The following is a 24,193-nucleotide window of genomic DNA, read 5'->3' as shown; positions in this document are numbered from 1 at the left end:
ACCCCCATACTCTCCGTTCTGGAATCCTACTGAAGAATTCTTCTCTGCATGGCGTTGGAAGGTGTATGATCGCCAGCCCCACCAATCCCCTTCTACAGGCAATGGAGGAGGCTAGTGGAGACATCAATCAGGGGTCATGCCAGGCCTTGATACGGCACCCCATGCGATACTTTCCACGCTGCCTTCGTCAAGACAACATCGCATGTGATGTGGATGAAGTCTTATGGCCAGACCCACGAAGAAGGACGAGATGTAGCCTCAGTTTCTACCACAAATGTTTTTGTTTTCTTCTACTGCGCTTTTGTTGATTGAGGAGTGTTAGAACATTTTGAAAAAAATATATATACGTTTTCCTCTTATTTGTATTGATGGTGTGTTATGTTCGGAAAACAATTCCATACTTTACACATTTGGATACCTGTGTGTATGTGTGTTTACTACATGTATGACAACATTTGGATACCTGTGTGTATGTGTGTTTACTACATGTATGACAACATTTGGATACCTGTGTGTATGTGTGTTTACTACATGTATGACAACATTTGGATACCTGTGTGTATGTGTGTTTACTACATGTATGACAACATTTTGTTTTCAAACTGCTATGCCCTGCACACAGAAAAAGCAAAAGCCACAAGTGTTTTTCATTTTTACTATCAGTGCCTAGTTGGTGCTTTGTGTACTTCTTGAAATTATGGTTTGTGTGTACTGCATTGACGCAAAAACATAATTTGTTTTAAGAGTTTGAAGAGTTTTGAAAGAATTGTTTGCTTTTGCAAGACATGTATAATGTTTTGCTGGTTTGGTGTAAGGTTTTGTGGTTAGTGTGTAGGGTTTTGCAAAAATAGCCTATAGTTTCAAAGATAGTGCCTAAGCAATCAGAAAAAACTGTAATAAGGAGTTGGTCCCCCTTTACTGCTATAACTGCCTCTACTCTTCTGGGAAGACTTTCCACTAGATGATGGAACATTGCTGCGGGGACTTGCTTCCATTCAGCCACGAGCATTAGTGAGGTCGGGCACTGATGTTTGGCGATTAGGCCTGGCTCGCAGTCGGCGTTCCACTTCTTCCCAAAGGTGTTCGATGGGGTTGAGGTCAGGGCTCTGTGCAGGCAAGTCAAGTTCTCGACAAACCATTTCTGTATGGACCTCGCTTTGTGCGCAGGGGCATTGTCATGCTGAAACAGGAAAGGGCCTTCCCAAACTGTTGCCACAAAGTTGGAAGCACAGAATCATCTAGAATGTCATTGTATGCTGTAGAGTTAAGATTTCCCTTCAATGGAACCAAGAGACCTAGCCCGAACCATGAAAAACTGCCCCAGACCATTATTCCTCCTCCACCAAACCTTACAGTTGGCACTATGCACTATGCTTCCGCCAAACCAAGATTCGTCCGTCGGACTGCTAGATGGTGAATCGTGATTCATCACTCCAGAGAACGAATTTCCACTGCTCCAGAGTCCAATGACGGTGAACTTTACACCACTTCAGCTGATGCTTGGCATTGCGCATGGTGATCTTAGGCTTGTGGGCGGCTGCTCGGCCATGGAAACGAATTTCATGAAGTTCCTGACGAACAGTTATTGTGCTGACGTTGCTTCCAGAGGCAGTTTGGAACTCGGTAGTGAGTGTTGCAACTGAGGACAGGCGATTTTTACGCACTATGTGCTTCAGCACTCGGCGGCCCCTTTCTGTGAGCTTGTGTGGCCTACCACTTTGCGGCTGAGCCGTTGGTGCTCCTAGGTGTTTCCACTTCACAATAACAGAACTTGACAGGGATAGCTCTAGCAGGGCAGAAATTTGACGAACTGACTTGTTGAAAAGGTGTCATCCTATGACGGTGCCACGTTGAAAGTCTCTGAGTTCTTCAGTAAGGCTATTCCACTGCAAATGTCTAGCTATAGAGATAGCATGGCGGTGTGCTCGATTTTATACACCTGTCAGCAACGGGTGTGGCTGAAATAGTCGAATCCACTAATTTGATGTGGTGTCCACATACGTTTGTATATATGGTGTAGAACAACACATAGAAAACATAGAACAACACATAGAAAACGTAAAATAACACATAGAACACAGAATAACACATAGAGCACATAAAAGAACACATAGAACACATAAAACCACACATAGAACACATAAAACCACACATAGAACACAAAAACCACACATAGAACACAAAAACCACACATAGAACACATAAAACCACACATAGAACACATAGAACCACACATAGAAGACATAAAACCACACATAGAACACAACAACCACACATCAAACACATAGAACCACACATAGAACACATAAAATCACACATAGAACACAGAAAACCACACATAGAACACATAGAACCACACATAGAACACAAAAACCACACATAGAACACAGAAAACCACACATAGAACACAAAAACCACACATAGAACACAAAAACCACACATAGAACACAGAAAACCACACATAGAACACAAAAAACCACATAGAACACAAAACCACACATTGAACACAACAACCACACATCGAACACATAGAACCACACATAGAACACAGAACACATGAAATCACACATAGAACACAGAAAACCACACATAGAACACATAGAACCACACATAGAACAAATAAACCACACATAGAACACAAAAACCACACATAGAACACAGAAAACCACACATAGAACACAAAAACCACACATAGAAGACAAAAACCACACATAGAACCACACATAGAACACATAAAACCACACATAGAACACAACAACCACACATCGAACACATAGAACTACACATAGAACACATAAAATCACACATAGACCACAAAAACCACACATAGAACCACACATAGAACACATAAAACCACACATAGAACACAAAAACCACACATAGAACCACACATAGAACACATAAAACCACACATAGAACACAACAACCACACATCGAACACATAGAACCACACATAGAACACAGAACACAGAAAACCACTCATAGAACACATAGAACACATAAAACCACACATAGAACACATAGAACACATAAAACCACACATAGAACACAAAAACCACACAGAACACTTAAAACCACACATAGAACACATAAAACCACACATAGAACACATAAAACCACACATAGAACACAAAAAACCACACATAGAACACAAAAAACACACATAGAGCATAAAAACCACACATAGAACACAAAAACCACCCATAGAACACAAAAACCACACATTGAACACAGAACACATACAATCACACATAGAACACATAAAACCACACATAGAACACATCGGACACATAGAACCACACATAGAACAACAGAACACATAAAATCACACATAGAACACATAAAACCAGACATAGAACACAACAACCACACATCGAACACATAGAACCACACATAGAACACAGAACACATAAAACCACACATAGAACACATGGAACACATAAAACCACACATAGAACACATAAAACCACACAGAACACAAAAACCACACATAGAACACAAAAACCACATAAAACCACACATAGAACACAAAAAACACACATAGAAAACAAAAACCACACATAGAACACATAGAACAACACACAAAACCACACATAGAACACAACTACCACACATCGAACACATAGAACCACACATAGAACACAGAAAACCACACATAGAACACAAAAACCACACATAGAACACATAAAACCACACATAGAACACAAAAACCACACATAGAACACATAGAACACATAAAACCACACATAGAACACAACAACCACACATTGAACACATAGAAGCACACATAGAACACAGAACACATAAAATCACACATAGAACACATAAAACCACACATAGAACACAAAAACCACACATAGAACACAACAACCACACATCAAACACATAGAAGCACACATAGAACACAGAACACATAAAATCACACATAGAACACATAAAACCACACATAGAACACAAAAACCACACATAGAACACAAAAACCACACATAGAACACAAAAACCACACATAGAACACAGAAAACCACACATAGAACACAAAAACCACACATAGAACACATAATATCACACATAGAACACAAAAACCACACATAGAAGACAAAAACCACACATAGAACCACACATAGAACACATAAAACCACACATAGAACACAACAACCACACATCGAACACATAGAACTACACATAGAACACATAAAATCACACATAGACCACAAAAACCACACATAGAACCACACAAAACCACACATAGAACACAAAAACCACACATAGAACCACACATAGAACACATAAAACCACACATAGAACACAACAACCACACATCGAACACATAGAACCACACATAGAACACAGAACACAGAAAACCACACATAGAACACATAGAACACATAAAACCACACATAGAACACATAGAACACATAAAACCACACATAGAACACAAAAACCACACAGAACACTTAAAACCACACATAGAACACATAAAACCACACATAGAACACATAAAACCACACATAGAACACAAAAAAACACACATAGAACACAAACAACCACACATAGAACATAAAAACCACACATAGAACACAAAAACCACACATAGAACACAAAAACCACACATTGAACACAGAACACATACAATCACACATAGAACACATAAAACCACACATAGAACACATCGGACACATAGAACCACACATAGAACACAGAACACATAAAATCACACATGGACCACATAAAACCAGACATAGAACACAACAACCACACATCGAACACATAGAACCACACATAGAACACAGAACACATAAAACCACACATAGAACACATGGAACACATAAAACCACACATAGAACACATAAAACCACACAGAACACAAAAACCACACATAGAACACAAAAACCACATAAAACCCCACACAGAACACAAAAAACACACATAGAAAACAAAAACCACACATAGAACACATAGAACCACACATGGAACACACAAAACCACACATAGAACACAACAACCACACATCGAACACATAGAACCACACATAGAACACATAAAATCACACATAGAACACAAAAACCACACATAGAACACATAAAACCACACATAGAACACAAAAACCACACATAGAACACATAGAACACATAAAACCACACATAGAACACAACAACCACACATTGAACACATAGAAGCACACATAGAACACAGAACACATAAAATCACACATAGAACACATAAAACCACACATAGAACACAAAAACCACACATAGAACACAACAACCACACATCGAACACATAGAAGCACACATAGAACGCAGAACACATAAAATCACACATAGAACACATAAAACCACACATAGAACACAAAAACCACACATAGAACACAAAAACCACACATAGAACACAAAAACCACACATAGAACACAGAAAACCACACATCAAACACATAGAACCACACATAGAACACAGAACACATAAAATCACACATTGAACACATAAAACCACACACAGAACACATAGAACACATAAAATCACACATAGAACACATAAAACCACACATAGAACACAGAATCACACATAGAACACAACAACCACACATCAAACACATAGAACCACACATAGAACACAGAACACATAAAATCACACATAGAACACATAAAACCACACACAGAACACATAGAACACATAAAATCACACATATAACACATAACACCACACATAGAACACAGAACCACACATAGAACACAACAACCACACTTCAAACACATAGAACCACACATAGACACAGAACACATAAAATCACACAGAACACATAAAATCACACAGAACACATAGAACCACACATAGAACACAAAAACCACACATAGAACACAAAAACCACACATAGAACACATAGAACCACACATAGAACACATAGAACACATAAAACCACACATCGAACAAATAGAAGCACACAGAACACAGAACACATAAAATCACACATAGAACACATAGAACACAACAACCACACATAGAACACAACAACCACACATAGAACACATATAACCATACATAGAATACATAGAACACTTAAAACCACACACAACACTTAAACCACACATAGAACACTTAAAACCACACATAGAACACTTAAAACCACACATAGAACACATAAAACCACACATAAAACACATAAAACCACACATAAAACACATAAAACCACACATAGCCCCCAGTGTGAACTCACACTCTAAATCTATAATACGTCATTTATTCTACATTATTTCTCATCCTAAACTGTGTTGTTGTTAGACCGCAAAACCAAAAGTGTCGATGTACTGTAAAGAATGCTACACAGTGTGTATCTATACATCTATCCATTTATGTTATATTATTTTACTACCTTATAGTAAACAGTATTATTTTAATATCCACCCCAATACTAGATGTCTGTATTCAGAGTTTACAGATAAGGTTATTCTGCTACTAACTACTAGATGTCTGTATTCAGAGTTTATATATAAGGTTATTCTACTACTAACTCTACTTTATGTCTGTAGTCTTTTACATTTTATAAAGCCCTACATTTCCTCTTTTCATCCCAGTACACACTACCTGCATTGCAATGCTACTGTACCTCACTGCAGCTTGGACAAGGACAATTTCCCTTGGTTGTGTTTTGCTCCCACAAGTTTATGGATTAGTTCATTCTGATAATTGCACTGGAATGAGGGGGAAAACAGTCCCGGTAAAAAATATAAAAAAATGTCTTACCTGCAATAAGACTCAATGCATTAGCCTAGTAGCTGGAATATTCTTTCACAAGAAGCATAGAGAAAGGGAAAACCTCCCTAACAACAGATACTTCTACACACACAGAGCAGCAGCTCTCTCTCTCTCTCTCTCTCTCTCTCTCTCTCTCTCTCTCTCTCTCTCTCTCTCTCTCTCTCTCTCTCTCTCTCTCTCTCTCTCTCTCTCTCGCGCTATCTCTCTCTCTCTCTCTCTCTCTCTCTCGCTCTCTCTCTCTCTCTCTCTCTCTCTCTCTCTCTCTCTCTCTCTCTCTCTCTCTCTCTCTCTCTCTCTCTCTCTCTCTCTCTCTCTCTCTCTCTCTCTCTCTCTCTCTCTCTCTCTCTCTCTCTCTCTCTCTCTCTCTCTCTCTCTCACACACAGCCAGTGCATTACTCACCATCTAGTGATGTCTCAGTCTCCAATGTGCTATAGCTCTTAAATAAGAAAAGTGCTTCAGTAGTATCTTTTATCCTCCCTGTGTGGAAAAAACAATATGCTTCATGTGATGTTGCTGCTAACGGAGGTGTTTGGAGAAAGGTCCTGGATCCTGCTGTATCTTTGTGTATCCTGGATGCTGGGGTCCCAAGGGAACAAACACATGCTCTTAAACTCCTGTCTTCTCTTCCACTTTCTCCTTCTCTCTGCCTCTCGGAGTGGTCTCTCTCTCTCTCTCTCTCTCTCTCTCTCTCTCTCTCTCCTCTCCTCTCCTCTTACCGACTGTGCTTTCCTGGTAGTTGGAGTACACTACTGGCCAGAGGTTCAGTCTTGCTGTGTGTGTGTGTGTGTGTGTGTGTGTGTGTGTGTGTGTGTGTGTGTGTGTGTGTGTGTGTGTGTGTGTGTGTGTGTGTGTGTGTGTGTGTGTGTGTGTGTGTGTGTGTGTCTGTGTCTGTGTGTCTGTGTCTGTGTGTGTGTGTCTGTGTGTGTGTGTGTGTGTGAAGCTTGGTTTGACAAAAAGAGTAACCGAGTGTGGTGCAGCTGTGTAAGCTCTCACACTGAATGAGAGAGAGCGAAAGGGAGAAGGAGAGAGAGAGAGTGAGGGGGGAGGGAGAGAGAGAACGAGGGGGAGAGAGGGGGGAGAGGGAGAGGGAGAGCAGGAGAGAGAGAATGGGGAGAGGGAGAGGGAGAGCAGGAGGGGGAGAGAGAGAGAATGGGGAAGATAAAATGGGGAGAGAGAGGGGGGATGGGGGAGATAAAGGGGAAGAAGGGGGAAAGAGAGGGGGGAGGGAGAGAGCAAGGGGGAGAGGGAGAGCAGGAGAGAGAGAGAGAATGGGGGAGAGGGAGAGCAGGAGGGAGAGAGAGAGAAAGGGGGAGAGGGAAAGGAGAGGGAGGTAGGGGGAGAGGGAGAGCAGGAGGGAGAGAGAGAGAAAGGGGGAGAGGGAAAGGAGAGGGAGATAGGGGGAGAGGGAACGGGGAGAGAGATAGAGAGAAAGAAGGAGAGAGAAAGGGAGAGAGCGTGGAACAGGGGGAGGGAGAGAGGGAGAGCAGGAGAGAGAGAGAAAGAATGGGGGAGAGAGAAAGGGGGAGAGGGAAGGGGAGAGAGAGGGAAAGGGGAGAGGGAAAGGGGGAGAGAGAGAGGGAAAGGTTGAGAGGAAGAGAGAGAGAGAGAGAGGGGGGAGAGAGAGAAATGGGGAGAGGGAGAGAGAGAAATGGGGAGAGAGAGAAAGGTGGGGAGTAAGAGAGAGAGGGGGAGAGAGAAAGGGAGAGAGAGGGGAGAGAGAAAGAGAGAGAGGGGGAGAGAGAAAGAGAGAGAGGGGGAGGGGGAGAGAGAATGGGGGAGAGGGGGAGAGAGAATGGGGGAGAGGGGGAGAGAGAATGGGGGAGAGGGGGAGAGAGAGAAGGTGGGAGAGAGGGGGAGAGAGAGTGGAAGAGGGGGGAGAGAAAGGGGGAGGGAGAAGGGGGAGAGAGAGAGAGAGGGGGAAAGGGAGAGGGAGAAGAGAGAGGTTGTGAGGGTGGGAAACAGCTGATATAGCTCAGTACCTCACAGAAGATCAGAGTGTCTCTATAGGCTGTTGTAAATCCTGGACCCTGAGCTGCATTTGTCCCAAAATGCCTAGTGATGGTCGGTGTGTGTGTGCCTCTTTTTCCATTACTTTCAGCTTTGCATCTGGTGGAAGACTATTGACTGCAGAAAAACTGCAAAACAATAAAAGCACCTCTGCAGCACCAGTGGCTCGTGCCAGGCAGCCAGGCAGCCTGACTTCCACTGATAAGGATCATGTCATTATGAGATAGACAGAATCTGTTCTTGACTCATTCTGCTGTGTCATTGGTCTTGCTGGAAAGGTAGGCAATGTCTGACAGGGAGGTATAGGTCTTCTGATTGGCTCCTCCTCTGTTCTGTCCAATTAGAGGTCACCAACAACATACTCTACTCCAAGAGGAGGCTTAAAGATATATCTTTGTTATCAACCTGTCATTGGTGTTGAATATCACCTTGTCATACATTCAATGAATCAGTCATTCAGTCAGTCAATCAGTCAGTGTGTGTGGTCCTTACTTCTCCGGACTGCAGATGACATGGTTTTGGTCAGAAGTACTCATTAGTAGAGTGATCAGACTGGGTGTGTTTGAGTGTGCATTGTACCGACACCACATGACCAAAAGACACTACACACCTGCTCGTCAAACATCTCATTTCAAAATCCTGGGCATTAATATAGAGTTGGTCCCCCCTTTACTGCTATAACAGCCTCCACTCTTTCTGGGAAGGCTTTCCACTAGATGTTGGAACATTGCTGCGGGGACTTGCTTACATTCAGCCACAAGAGCATTAGTGAGGTCGGGCACTGATGTTGGGCGTTTAGACCTGGCTCGCAGTCGGCGTTCCAATTCATCCCAAAGGTGCCAGTTAAGTTCTTCTTCTCTACAAACCATTTCTGTATGGACTTCGCTTTGTGCACGGGGGCATTGTCATGCTGAAACAGGAAAGAGCCTTCCCCAAAATGTTGCCACAAAGTTGGAAGCACAGAATGCTCCAGAATGTCATTGTATGCTGTAGCATTACGATTTCCCTTCACTGGAACTAAGGGACCAAGCCCGAATCATGAAAAACAGCCACAGACCAGTATTCCTCATCCACCAAACTTTACCGTTGGCACTATGTATTGGGGCAGGTACCGTTCTCCTGGCATCCATCAGACTGCCAGATGGTGACTCCAGAGAACGCATTTCCACTGCAATGGCGGCTAGCTTTACACCCCTCCAGCTGATGCTTGGTATTGCGCATAGTGATCTTAGGCTTGTGTGCAGCTGCTCAGTCATGGACACCCATTTCATGAAGCTCCCGACGTTGCTTCCAGAGGCAGTTTTGAACTCGGTAGAAAGTGTTATAACCGAGGACGGATGATTTTTACGCGCTACACGCTTCAGCACTTGGCGGTCCCGTTCTGTGAGCTTGTGTGGCCTAGCACTTTGCAGCTGAGCCGTTGTTACTCCTAGACGTTTCCACTACACAATAACAGCACTTACAGTTGACCAGGGGAGCTCTAACAGGGCAGACATTTGACGAACTGACTTGTTGGAAAGGTGGTATCCTATGACGGTGCCCCATTGAAAGTCACTGAGCTCTTCAGTAAGGCCATTCTACTGCCAATGTTTGTCTATGGAGATTGCATGGCTGTGCTCGATTTTATACACCTGTCAGTAACGAGTGTTGCTGAAATACTCGAATCCGCTAATTTGAAGGGATGTCCACATACTTTTGTGTATATATAGTATACTTGCCTGCATGTGTGTGTGAGCCATCATAAATTTGAGTAAATTGCATAATTACTAGATTAGATGATATTAGATGAGGTTAGATGATATTAAATTAGGTTAGATGATGTTAGATGAGGTTAGATGATGTTAGAGGACATTAGATAGTACTTGTATTGTCTGTTATTCACAGAAATTGCATTGCATAAAAAGAGATCCACAACAAAAAGAGAGACATGATGTAGGCATAACATCAGACAATCAATAGCTAATTACCATTTTAACAAGACAATTAAGTAACCATCTGGTGAAATTAAGCATTGGTATCTCATAACACAGAACTCTGCAGAAGTATCAACAAGCACAGAGCTACCGTGAAAGCCTTGTAGGTGTGTTCATAGTCTCACCCTTCCCAGACACAATTTACCTGTAACGCACGCCTCAAATCAAATCCAATTTGATTTGTCATGTGCTGAATACGACAAGTGTAGACCTTACCGTGAAATGCTTACTTACAAGCCCTTAACCAACAATGCAGTTAAAGAAATAGGTCATTTGTAAAGTGACTATGCATTTGTGGTGTAAAGTACTTAAGTAAAAATACTTTAAAGTACTTCTGAAGTAGTTTTTTGGGGTATCTGTAATTTACTTGACTATTTATATTTTTGACTACTTTTACTTTTACTTCACTACATTCAGAAAGAAAATAATATACTTTTTACTCCGTACATTTTCCTTGACAATCAAAAGTACTCGTTACATTGTGAATGCTTAGCAGGACAGAACATCCCTGGTCATCCCTACTGCCTCTGATCTGGTGGACTCACTAAACACACATGCTTTGTTTGTAAATTATGTTGGAATGTTGGAGAGTGTGCCCCTGGCTATCGGTATATTTAAAAAAAATAAGAAAATGGTGCCGTCTGGTTAGCTTAATAAAAGGATTTTAAAATGATTTTACTTTTGATACTTAAGTATATTTGAGTAATTACATTTACTTTTGATACTTAAGTATATTTTAAACCAAATACTTTTAGACTTTTACCCAAGTAGTATTTTACTAGGTGACTTTTACTTCAGTCATTTTCTATTTTAAGGTATCTTTACTTTTACTCAAGTATGACAATTGGGTACCTTTTCCACCACTGCTATGCTTAGATAATAAACACGATAGCCCGTCAGTGGTACCACAGTGACCATTTGCATGCAAACAGCAGCAGCCTGATGCTAACTGTGCAAACTGCATAGAGGTGAACTGAAGGCCTGATTGATTTCCTGTCACACTATAATGCCCAACGCCACACCCACCCTGCCTCTCAATAGTCTCTCACAGACGGACACAGTAAATTAGGCTTCAGGGTTTTTGCAGAGTCCATGTTTTCCTCTCTCAACTGACCTGTGTGTGTGTTCTATTTTTAGCCATTGGGGTGCAGATGTCCTTGGAGATGCTGGAGAAGAGGCTATGGACCATTGCCTTTCAGGTGAGGGAGCAACACACACACACACACACACACACACACACACACACACACACACACACACACACACACACACACACACACACACACACACACACACACACACACACACACACACACACATACACACACACACACACACACACACACAGCTCCCCAACAACATACCCCACTACTGACACAAATCCATCTCTGGCTCAGTTGGTAAGAGCATGGCAAAGTCAAGGTCACAGGATCAGTTCCTGTGCAGGGATCACATACACACAATGTGTGACATCACTACAGATGTAGGATCTTAATTTGAGCCAGTATGCTACAGCAGGAAAATAATCCTGCAGCAACAGGAAATGTGAACTATTATGTGGATTATAATTAATGGACATTTTTGTAGGGGTTGGTACATTTTTTGTAAAGTAACGTCTGAAATGATCAGCAGCAAAAGATCCTACATATGTATATTTAGGATTATCTGCTAAAACCTCTCTGGGGTATGTGGGACGTGACCGTCCCACCTGTGGGACACAGTATTCAACAGCCAGTGAAATAGCAGGGCACCAAATTCAAAACAACAAAAATCTCATAATTCAAATTTCTCAAACATAAACCTATTATATCCCATTTTAAAGATATACTTCTTGTTAATCCAACCATATTGTCCGATTTCAAAAAGGCTTTACGGCGAAAGCATAGCATTAGATTATGTTAGGACATCACCTTGACAAGAAAAACCACACAGCCATTTTCCAAGCAAAAACCAGAAATACAGCTAAATGTAATCACTAACCTTTGATGATCTTCATCAGATGGCACTCATAGGACTTCATGTTACACAATACATGTATGTTTTGCTCGATAAAGTTCATATTTATATCCAAAACCCCCATTTTACATTGGCGTGTAATGTTAAAAAATGTTTTGCCTCCCAAAACTTCTGGTGAATGAGCACATCAATTTACAGAAATACTCATCATAAACGTTGATAAAATATACAACTGTTATTCAAAGAATTATAGATACACTTCTCCTTAATGCAACCGCTGTGACAGATTTCAAAAAAGCTTTACAGCGAAAGCACACTTTGCAATAATCTGAGTACAGCGTTCAGACATGAAACCAAACCCGCCATTTTGTGGAGTCAATAAAACTCATAAATAATATTATAAATATTTACTTACCTTTGATGATCTTCATCAGAATGCACTCCCAGGTATCCCAAGTCCACAAAAAAAGTTTTGTTTTGTTCGATAAAGTCCATCGTTTTTGTCCAAATACCTCCTTTTTGTTCGCGCGTTCAGTCCACTACTCCAAATGCAGAAAGCGCGCAAAAATGTCACGACGAAAAGTCAAAAGAAGTTCTATTTACGTTCGTAGAAATATGTCAAATGATGTATAGCATCAATCTTTAGGATGTTTTTAACATAAATCAGTAATATTCCAACAGGACAATTCCAATGTCTTCAAAAAAGAAAAGGAACACAGCTCACACTCACGTGAGTGCGCGCCTCTGAGATCATGTCATTTCCTCACTCATCTGACTCCAGGCCCTCTTGTACGCTCCATATTCACAGTAGGAGCATGAAACAACGTTCTAAAGACTGTTGACATCTAGTGGAAGCCTTAGGAAGTGCAAAATGAACCCTAAGTCACTGTATACTGTATAGAGAATCACTTGGAAAAACTACAATCCTCAGATTTCCACACCTGGTTGGATTTTTCTCAGGTTTTTGCCTGCCATATGAGTTCTGTTATACACAGACATCATTCAAACAGTTTTAGAAACTTCAGAGTGTTTCCTATCCAAATCTATTAATAATATGCATATCCTACCTTCTGAGCCTGAGTAGTAGGCAGTTTAATTTGGGCACACCTTTCATCCGGATGTCAAAATACTGCCCCTACCCTAGAGAAGCTAAGTGCTAATAGTTTATCATCTCTCTGTCTCTTTGTCTTTCTCCTGATCTACCTCTGTCTCTCACGTCCACTCACAGCCCGCTGACACAGACGTACGTAAACAGTGACCTTTTATTTTCTGTTGATACAGTACATGAACTCCTCTCTAGAGTGTAGAAGTTATCACACCATATTGACTGGCTGTAGAACCAGTCATGTTTATGTTGTTGTTACGGTGGTTAATATGTTCCAAATCCGTATACAGCTATCAGTCACATGATTCATGTGAATCTGAGTGGTGGTCGACCTTATTCAATACCTTGACCTTTATATTGTCTGTCTGTCTGTCTGTCTGTCTGTCTGTCTGTCTGTCTGTCTGTCTGTCTGTCTGTCTGTCTGTCTGTCTGTCTGTCTGTCTGTCTGTCTGTCTGTCTGTCTGTCTGTCTGTCTGTCTGTCTGTCTGTCTGTCTGTCTGTCTGTCTGTCTGTCTGTCTGTCTTGCTCTCTTCTCTCTCTTCTCTCTCTCCAGTGTACTGAAGTGGAAGGTGTCTGCCCTCTCAGCTGTCAGAGCACTGTAAGTACTGAGCCTGTTCTGCAGTCTTTGAGTCAGTTCCCATTCAATTCATGAATGTCAATATCATCATTGAATAAGTGCCAATACTGTTTAACTAATGTCCTGTCTCTTATTCCTCCAGGATGTCAACTGTTTCCTTGTGGACAGCAACGGCTTCATCATAGTCTCTAAAGAGAGGTCAGAGGTAAGGGTCTGACAGCATGACCACCCAGTGACCCGAACAGATCAAACCAATCCATTCAGCTAACACCACCACCATGATAGACCAGTTGACAACTCTTATGTAACCCACATCTAGTCTAGTACATCATACATGCTTTGTTATGTAATGAATGATAACTGTGGTTAATGAACACGTTGAACCATTTGATAAGCAGATCAGCAGACCAAGGGAGGGATCATTTATATAATCACAATCTGGTCAGCTTGACCATGTAAATACACGTAAGGTCAGGTGGTCGCATCTTAACACATTTCTTAGAGGGCATGTTCAGCGCAGGTGTCTCCTTAACAAAGAGAGATAGATAGATAGATAGATAGATAGATAGATAGATAGATAGATAGATAGATAGATAGATAGATAGCCCCCTCTTGTACTACCTGTTCACTCATGACTGCATGGCCAGGCACGACTCCAACACCATCCTTAAATTTGCCAAAGACACAACAGTGGTAGGCCTGATCACCGACAACGACAAGACAGCCTATAGGGAGGAGGTCAAAGACCTGGCTATGTGGTGCCAGGACAACAACCTCTCCCTCAACGTAACCAAGACTAAGGAGATGATTGTGGACTACAGGAAAAAGAGGACCGAGCACGCCCCCATTCTCATCTACGGGGCTGCAGTGGAGCAGGTTGAGAGCTTCAAGTTCCTTGGTGTCCACATCAACAACAAACTAACATGGTCCAAACACACCATGACAGTCGTGAAGAGGGCACGACAAAACCTATTCCCCCTCAAGAGACTGAAAAGATTTGGCATGGTTCCTCAGATCCTCAAAAGGTTCTGCAGCTACACCATCGAGAGCATCCTGACTGGTTGCATCACTGCCTGGTATGGCAACTGCTCAACCTCCGACCGCAAGGCACTATAGTGGGTAGTGCGAACGGCCCAGTACATCACTGGGGCCAAGCTTCCTGCCATGCAGGACCTCTATACCAGGTGGTGTCAGAGGAAGGCCCTGAAAATTGTCAAGGATTCCAGCCACCCAAGTCATAGACTGTTCTCTCTGCTACCGCACGGCAAGCGGTACCATAGCGCCAAGTCTAGGTCCAAGAGGCTGTTAACAGCTTCTACCCCCAAGCCGTAAGACTCCTGAACATCTAATCAAATGGCTACCCAGACTATTTTCAGCTAAAATGTGCAGTTTTGTCAGCCAAATGTGTGTAATCCAGCCACAACCTGAGGGACAGCCAGTGAAAAGTACAATGTAACAATAGTATTTGGCGGTGTGTTTTTTCTTTCATACCATGCCATGTGGCTTTTCAGCCATGTTACAATTAGCCTACTGCCATTACTTTCATTTAATATTATTCTCATGACTATTGTTGTAGTTGCTGTTAATGTTAATATCATTTCCACTGCTACTACGCCTGTTATTAGTATTACTTTATAACTGTTAGTCCAACCATTTTTTTTACCTTTATTTTGACAGGGAGTCATGCTGAGACCAAGGTCTCTTTTACAGATGAGCCCTGTAATTACGAAAATATATATATCAATACACTACGAAAAGCAAAACAGAGAAACAAAACACAATCGTAGAAAACAAATACATTCTTCAGTTAAAACGTCCTCAATCATCCATCTGAATTGCCATAGAGGCACTTCATACAGTATGTGTACTTTGACAATGTAATTCATTTAACTTGCCATGTCAATAAAGTCTGTTGAATTGAACTGAATTGAGAGAGAAGAGCACACTGTGAGGCAGTAAGTAACAGGCCAAAACAACACCTGGAGCACTCATAGGATTTCAGGACACTTATGGTCCTAATCCCTTTTACAGGAATTAGCAGAGAACTGACTGATTAACTGGGGCTAAAGACAGTAAGCAGCCACTTTATCACTAACTGGAGCTAACGGTACCAAGCAGCCCACGCCACCTTAACTTGACTTCACTGTAGAGGGAGGACTGGACTAACCGTATTACTGAGAATTAGTGGGGTGGAATGGACAAGGGCCATAGCAGTGTTCATAACATAAGTGTTCATAGCATAACAGTGTGGTGGGTATTGGGCCCTTAAATCTTAGAATGCACTTGAAGACTATGACCGTCGGGGGCTATTAGACCCTATTATACTACACATTATAGTAGGCAGTCAGTGTGGTACCTTATATCATGCGTGTACCCTGGGATTACCAGGCCTACTAAAACCCCTTTGATAAAAACTAATGCAGATTAAAGTAATCATTTCCTGCAGTCAAATGACCAAATCACAATATGTTGGCCTCATAGGTGGAATGTTATTAATATTTGTCATAATTTCATAATGAAAAAATATATCTTTGGGGTTAAGGAGGAGTGTGAGCTGGAGGTGAGTGAAACAAACACACACACACACACACCATCTTGTTCAGCCTGTCAGTGTATATGTATTCCTACTGCATCACTGCCAGTCCCGATTAAATTAACACTACTCAGGCCAAACCAAGGATGCACGTATTTAAATTTTCCCTCTTAATTCAATATGTTTATGTCTCAGTAAGGCACTAAAGCAAACCTTAGTAAGCAGATATTATGATAAAGTGCTACCCCGTAACATTTTGCTGAGGTTAGGACTTCAACAAAGTTTTGTGGGAACACCAAGTGCTCCCCCTTTTTATTCAGAAAGAGGGATTGGGCTAAGGCAGAGCTCTGTAAATATTTAATCATTCAAGATACGGAAGGAGTACAGTGCTGCCTTCAAGAAATGGGTCATAACCAACTTCCTTAGAATTTCTGATGTACATAGCTCGTACTAGAGTGTGACTAAGCAGAAACAAAGTCTAGATGCTGACAACACAACATGTAGTATGTTGGTAATAGATTTGATGGAGGACACACTGCTGTTTTGGTTCTGCATTAGATTCCTGTCCTAGGATGGATTGTTTTCCAAGTTTTGCACCGAAACGTTGTTGCGTTTTTATTTCACTGCATTTCTTTCAGGTAAATAGAGCATCAAGTTCCATTCCGAGCTCTGGCTTCAGGGACCGGAGCTCACACACACACACACACACACACACACACACACACACACACACACACACACACACACACACACACACACACACACACACACACACACACACACACACACATGCAGACGCAGAGACACACACACACACAGAGAGACAGACACAGACACACACACAGACGCAGAGACACACACACACAGAGACAGACACAGACACACATACTCACACACACACACACACAGAGAGACAGACGCAGAGACACACACACAGAGAGAGACAGATACACACACAGAGAGAGACAGACACACATACTCACACACACACACATACTCACACAGAGACAGACACAGACACACATACTCACACAGACACACATACTCACACAGACACACAGACACTCGGCAAACACTGCATCTCTTAAAAAGCCACAGGGAAATTTGTCTCCTTCCCTTCTCCCTGAGATTGAAATAAAGTGTCAGCCGCAGTTAGAGAGAAACGGGAAGAGGAGGGAGGATGACTTGGAAACTTGGACAGTGTGGCTTAAACAAAGTGACCTTGAATAATTCAGAGTACAGGGATGTGCTACAGTAAGAGAAGACAGATAGAGGGGAGTGTATACTGTACTGTATAAGAGGTTAACCTTTCTGTCATGTTAAATAAGCTGTGACACTCATTCACAGACAACACTATCACCCTGTGAAGTGTAAAACGACTAACATACAGTACATGATAGTAACAGGTAAATACATAGACGCACAGAATACTGTAAGGAGCAAGAGGGCATATTAAGTTTAGCCTCTTGTGGCTGTGTCTAATTGATGGTGTTGCTATGGGAGTTTGTGCTAGGTCATGCAGATTTGAAGCAATAAGGTACTGAAGGCTATTCTTGGTGTTACGCAATCTCCCTCTGGCTCCATCTCTCTGACGCTAAAGAGATCCCTTGTATAGTCAGAAGGCTCTGTAGACCTAGATGATGTCATCTCTGAATATAACCCCCTCCTGTCATCATCTCTACAGGTCGGACGTTTCTTTGGGGAAGTGGACGGGTCTGTGATGGCAGCGTTGATTAAGTCGGGCATGTACAAGAAGTAAGAGGAGCTACATTACGATGGATATATATATTATACCATTGATTGATCCTTTTGTGCAAGGTTATGTAACCCCTAACTTCGTAGACCCTTTCCTGCAGTCAAATGTATTAATATTCTTCATCATTTCATAATTAATCAACTTTTTTTTACCGCCGAAAATCTGGTGTTTCTACGTCAAACAGTTTGCTATATTTCAGTCTTCTGTGAAGTATATAAAGTGTAATATTGGGATGCAAACTCAACATTGAATACATTTCAACTCTATATCTGACATGGTACACATGTCTTCTTTTCTTTAAGCCCATAACCATATGTGTGAGGTGTATAATTTTGTTTTAAAGTAGATTTGTTTAAAACTACCAAGAAACACTCTGAGTGACCCTGATTTAGCCCACTGCAGTAAAAGGCTAATCGTTGTGTGTCCAACAGGGTGTCGTTGTATGACTACCAGGGAATGTGCAGATCAGGACACAGTCATTCCAGTAGTGCTCGCCCTCTGCTCAGCGTGAGTCATGTTTTTCAATATTTCTTAACCATGAAGAAGGCACTATTTGCTGAAACGTTTGCTATGTGCTGCCTGCTGGTTGTATAATATAATTACTTAACAGATGCTCTCTTTTGTTCTCTTTCACTTGGGTTACCTATGTTTTATTCTCGTTCATCTTTCTCTCTCTCTCTCTCTCTCTCGCTCCCTCTTTCTCTGTATCTCTCTCTCTCTCGCTCCCTCTTTCTCTCTCTCTCTCCCTGTATCTCTCTCGCTCCCTCTTTCTCTCTCCCTCGCTCCCTCTTTCTCTGTATCTCTCTCTCTCTCGCTCCCTCTTTCTCTCTCTCTCTCCCTGTATCTCTCTCGCTCCCTCTTTCTCTCTCGCTCGCTCTCTCTCTCTGTATCTCTCTTTCTCTCTCTCTGTATCTCTCTCTTTGTATCTCGATCTATCTCTCTCTCTCTCCCTCTCTCTCTATCTCACTCTGTATCTCAATCTCTCCTTCCTGTAGCCTTTCTATGGCCTTGCTGCAGTGATTAAATGGTTCTTCTCTCACATGTTGATGTAAGTGTGAGATGCACTTTTCATGCTGAGTTTAGGAAAAATGGTCTGTATATGCTGTTTATCATCACTCTAGTGTAATGTTGTTTTGAACTGAACTGAATTGTTTTTGACACTTCATTTTCTCTCCCAACAACTCTGCTTCTGTACAGGTTCTTACTGGAGTTCAACTTCTGTGGTCTATGGCACTCGGATTACGTTGTAGACGGTAAATGGCCCCAATACTTTATGTGACAAAGGCCATTGCAAAGAGGTTTGGATACACACTTGTGGAGGTAGAGTCCTACACCAACTTCAAATCAAATCTAAATTGATTGGTCGAATACACCGATTAATAGATGTTATCGCAGGTGCAGCAAAATGCTCCACCAGTGCAGCAACACCTGGTAATATAAAATAAAACAATACACATATAATCCAGAAAAATAAGAAAGTTAGAAATATCAGAAGGAGCAATGTCAGAGACTGGAATATAAATATATATACAAATAATGGTGTGAATAGACAGTATGGACAGTATATGAATAGAGAAGGTGTGTACAGCAGTAGTTATATAGGATGCGCCTTGAATAGAATACAGTATATACATATGAAATGGGTAAAACAGTATGTAAACATTATTCATGTGACCAGTGTTCAATGACTATGTCCATGGGGCAGCAGTCTCTAAGGTGCAGGGGAGAGTACCAGGTGGTAGCCGGCTAGTAACAGTTACTAAGGCTAGTGGTGACTGTATAACAGTCTGAATACATGTTTGTGCTTTCATATACATTTGATGAATCATCCTGCAGTTTTCATACCATATCTCATGGTTCACAATTCATTTTCTCTTCATCCAATTGCTTTCTCCCAACCATTTTGTCCCCCATGGCTATCATTTGACTGTATGCCGATCCCATTGACATGTTCATCTCCATGGTGAATGGTGCCCCTCCATCTCCTATCCTCTCCACCGGGATTCCTTACACAGCCAAGGCTGGCTACCATACATGTGAGTAGAGCTCCACAGCTCTCGGATGGGTGCCTACTTCTGGGTAGAAGGTGTGTGTGTGTGTGTGTGTGTGGTGTGTGTGTGTGTGTGTGTGTGTGTGTGTGTGTGTGTGTGTGTGTGTGGTGTGTGTGTGTGTGTGTGTGTGTGTGTGTGTGTGTGTGTGTGTGTGTGTGTGTGTGTGTGTGTGTGTGTGTGTGTGTGTGTGTGTGTGTGTGTGTGTGTGTGTGTGTGTGTGTGTGTGTGTGTGTGTGTGTGTGTGTGTGTGTGTGTGTGTGTGTGTGTGTGTGCGCGCGTGTGTGCGCGTGCGTGCGTGCGTGCGTGCGTGTGCGTGTGTGTGCGTGTGCGTATGCGCATGTCTTTGAAACAAACAACTTTATCCTCATTAGCCCATAAAGCAAAGAGGACGGACGCGTTGCAGCCGTGTGACACAGAGTACCCTGGCTTCATGTTAGACAACTCCATCAAAGAGACCAACAGCCTCCTCAAATGTGGACGCTGTCAGAAGTAAGAAACCTCCTCAGTCAACTCCACAGTGGTGGTGCCATCTTGTGGCCATTATACCTACCTGCAATTATCTGAACTGCATTTGACTACATTTTTTTCAATGTATCCACAATGTATTGATGGCTGAATGTGTTGTGTTCCAGAATGGAATGTTAAATGAATGTGTTGTGTTCCAGAATGGAATGTTAAATGAATGTGTTGTGTTCCAGAATGGAATGTTAAATGATTGTGTTGTGTTCCAGAATGGAATGTTACATTTACATTTTAGTCATTTAGCAGACGCTCTTATCCAGAGCGACTTACAGTAGTGAAGGCATACATTTCATACAATTTCATACATTTTTTTTCCTGTGCTGGCCCCCCGTGGGAATCGAACCCACAACCCTGGTGTTGCAAACACCATGCTCTACCAACTGAGCTACAGGGAGGATGAATGTGAATGTGTTGTGTTCCAGAATGGAATGTTAAATGAATGTGTTGTGTTCCAGAATGGAATGTTAAATGAATGTGTTGTGTTCCAGAATGGAATGTTAAATGAATGTGTTGTGTTCCAGAATGGAATGTTAAATGAATGTGTTGTGTTCCAGAATGGAATGTTAAATGAATGTGTTGTGTTCCAGAATGGAATGTTAAATGAATGTGTTGTGTTCCAGAATGGAATGTTAAATGAATGTGTTGTGTTCCAGAATGGAATGTTAAATGAATGTGTTGTGTTCCAGAATGGAATGTTAAATGAATGTGTTGTGTTCCAGAATGTTTGAAGTGATGTTACACAGAGATACTAAAAATAAAATAAAGTGTTACCTTAAATTACTATATAATTCTATGTAATGTTAACTTAATATTTTGTGTGGCAGGATGTTTGTGGTGCAGGCAGTCCCCGACAGTAACCTGGTGCTGATGGTGGTTCAGGCGGACTGTGACTGCTCCCGGCAGTACTCCTCCATCACCCTGGAGCCCAAAGAGGTCAAATACAACGCATCAGTCAAGTGTAACAGGATGAAATCTCAGAAAGTCCGGCGGCGCCCAAAGTCCTGCCATGCCTACCATCCTAAGGTCAGCCATCCTCCTCCTCTCTTTTTAACTGGTTGTATAATGGCATAATATTGACTTAATTACAGTTGCTGGTTACAATGTTTGTATTGCAGGCATGTTGAAATTGAAAGAGAGAAGTGTTTGTTCAATTTAAATTTAATTCAAGTCCTACAGATGAATAGTTGAAGTAGAATATTGTGTCAATCAATATAAAGCAGTAGCAGTGAAGTCACAGCAGTCTCCATAACGTTTTGTGTTAATATTGAAATGGTCTTCTTGCTGATTGTAGGAAAATGCCAAGGACTGTGGAGGAGCTTCAGAGATCAGCCTATCGGTGGCCCTCTTCTTGGCTTCTCTGGCCACCTCATTGGCCCTGCGCAGATGGACTTAACCAGGCTCCATCTCTCTTATGGCCTGTGGTTCTCAGATGGACATGAGAATGCAGACTAAACAATCTTAACATTCCGTTTTTGTACATTTTCTCAAAGACCTATAACTACGTAAATAACCCACTAGCACAGTAGTTCAAGTCAACTCTGGAGTAACAACAAAAGGGCTATTTTCTTGTAAGACTCCTGTTCCCACACCGATAGAGAAAGAAACTAACCAGTCCTAACAAATGCCTCAATTTATTTTGTACGAGCCATGGGATATGAGTTTGTGGACATGTGAATCGAAGGGAGAGACTGTTCTTTTCATAGAGACACTGATATGGTAGAAAGATTTCAGCCCTCTACTGGGCAATCCATCTTAGTGCAGACTGAAGGACAACCACTATGACAACCTCACTCAGCTGGAGAACTGTTGCCATAATATGCCCATCAACAGGAAAATAGGAACATTTTCTCATATTTATCTCATTTTTATACACAGTAACATTAAGATGTACTGTATTGATACTGTTGTTTTTTTGTATGTTGGAATGAACTACCATACCAAAACTTTGTGCTACAAAAGAGGAAGGAATATTCATTTCTAATTTATAAGCAATAATGTATGTCATGACACTGGTGATTTGAATTGAACATGCTGGTGACAATTCCCTCAGAACTGAGAGGTGAGATCTAGTATAGTTTATGATTACTGGTACGCATGAAGCTTTACGAAATCATTGTCAGGGGGAGGAGACTGTTAAACAGCAATAACCTATTGTCAAATGTGAATCAGAACATGTCATTTTTTTCTGTCTTATTCCCTACCCCACTGGACACAGGGCTCAATAAAATCCGTATCGCCGTAGTCCAGCGCAGTAGCTCCAATTGAGCTGACATATGCAGCGTTTACTGTGAATGCAGTCTCCTCAAAAGCGGGAACATTGCCTTTAAATTTAAATTGCGCTGTAGCGACGAATTACAGCGATACGGATTGAATTGAGCCCATACTTACATGAGAAGCTGAGAGCAGCACAGGATCATCCACAGAGCAGCATTATCAAATCAATCACATTTTATTGGTCACATACACGTGTTTAGCAGATGTTATTGCGGGTGTAGCGAAATGCTTGTGTTTCTTGCGCCGAAATTAGGGGTTAAGTGCCTTGCTCAAGGGCACAACGGCAGTAGGTGGCACCTGAGATTTTGATGCCAGCAACCCTCTGGCCCAGTTCTTCCCTGTAAAAGTATTACAAGCTCACTGTTGGTAAACATGATGTATTTCAATATGTGAATCATCAAAACGATCTGCATATAGCTAGGACTACATATAAATGAGATGCCATAGGTGCTTTGAGATATTGAGGAATATTACAATATATTGAATATTTAAAATATGGTATCTTGTATCTTATTCATTGTTGTCCCCTATAAGAGCTAGACCAATAAGAAACTGATACAGAAGGACATTTTCTGTGACGTGTTCAAATGGTTGGTGGCAGTTGGTACTGGAAACACACTGATACTGAGGAAATTCACCACTGCTTTTATTTATCAAACAAAAACATGTTTTATACATTGTAGTATAG

General features: G+C 41.7%; 1 protein-coding gene across 1 annotated transcript in view; it reads left to right on the top strand.

Annotated features, from left to right (window-relative positions):
* LOC115192701 (voltage-dependent calcium channel subunit alpha-2/delta-4) overlaps positions 1-23,995 on the top strand; it is a 101,801-nt gene extending 77,806 nt beyond the window's left edge. Inside the window, exons 26-37 of the mRNA XM_029751484.1 lie at positions 11,869-11,930; positions 13,916-13,930; positions 14,346-14,390; positions 14,512-14,574; positions 18,587-18,657; positions 19,090-19,165; positions 19,654-19,706; positions 19,856-19,911; positions 20,674-20,694; positions 21,081-21,198; positions 22,056-22,254; positions 22,523-23,995. Coding sequence (XP_029607344.1) covers positions 11,869-11,930; positions 13,916-13,930; positions 14,346-14,390; positions 14,512-14,574; positions 18,587-18,657; positions 19,090-19,165; positions 19,654-19,706; positions 19,856-19,911; positions 20,674-20,694; positions 21,081-21,198; positions 22,056-22,254; positions 22,523-22,624 — 881 coding nt within the window. The 3' untranslated portion in view covers positions 22,625-23,995. The remainder of the gene's footprint in view (positions 1-11,868; positions 11,931-13,915; positions 13,931-14,345; positions 14,391-14,511; positions 14,575-18,586; positions 18,658-19,089; positions 19,166-19,653; positions 19,707-19,855; positions 19,912-20,673; positions 20,695-21,080; positions 21,199-22,055; positions 22,255-22,522) is intronic.
* Positions 23,996-24,193: the final 198 nt, after the last annotated feature.

The sequence above is a fragment of the Salmo trutta genome, chromosome 4, assembly GCF_901001165.1.
Source record: "Salmo trutta chromosome 4, fSalTru1.1, whole genome shotgun sequence".
In the NCBI taxonomy this organism is placed as follows: domain Eukaryota; kingdom Metazoa; phylum Chordata; class Actinopteri; order Salmoniformes; family Salmonidae; genus Salmo; species Salmo trutta.
The sequence above is the reverse complement of the archived record's forward strand: the minus strand, read 5'-3'. Positions and strand labels throughout refer to the sequence as shown.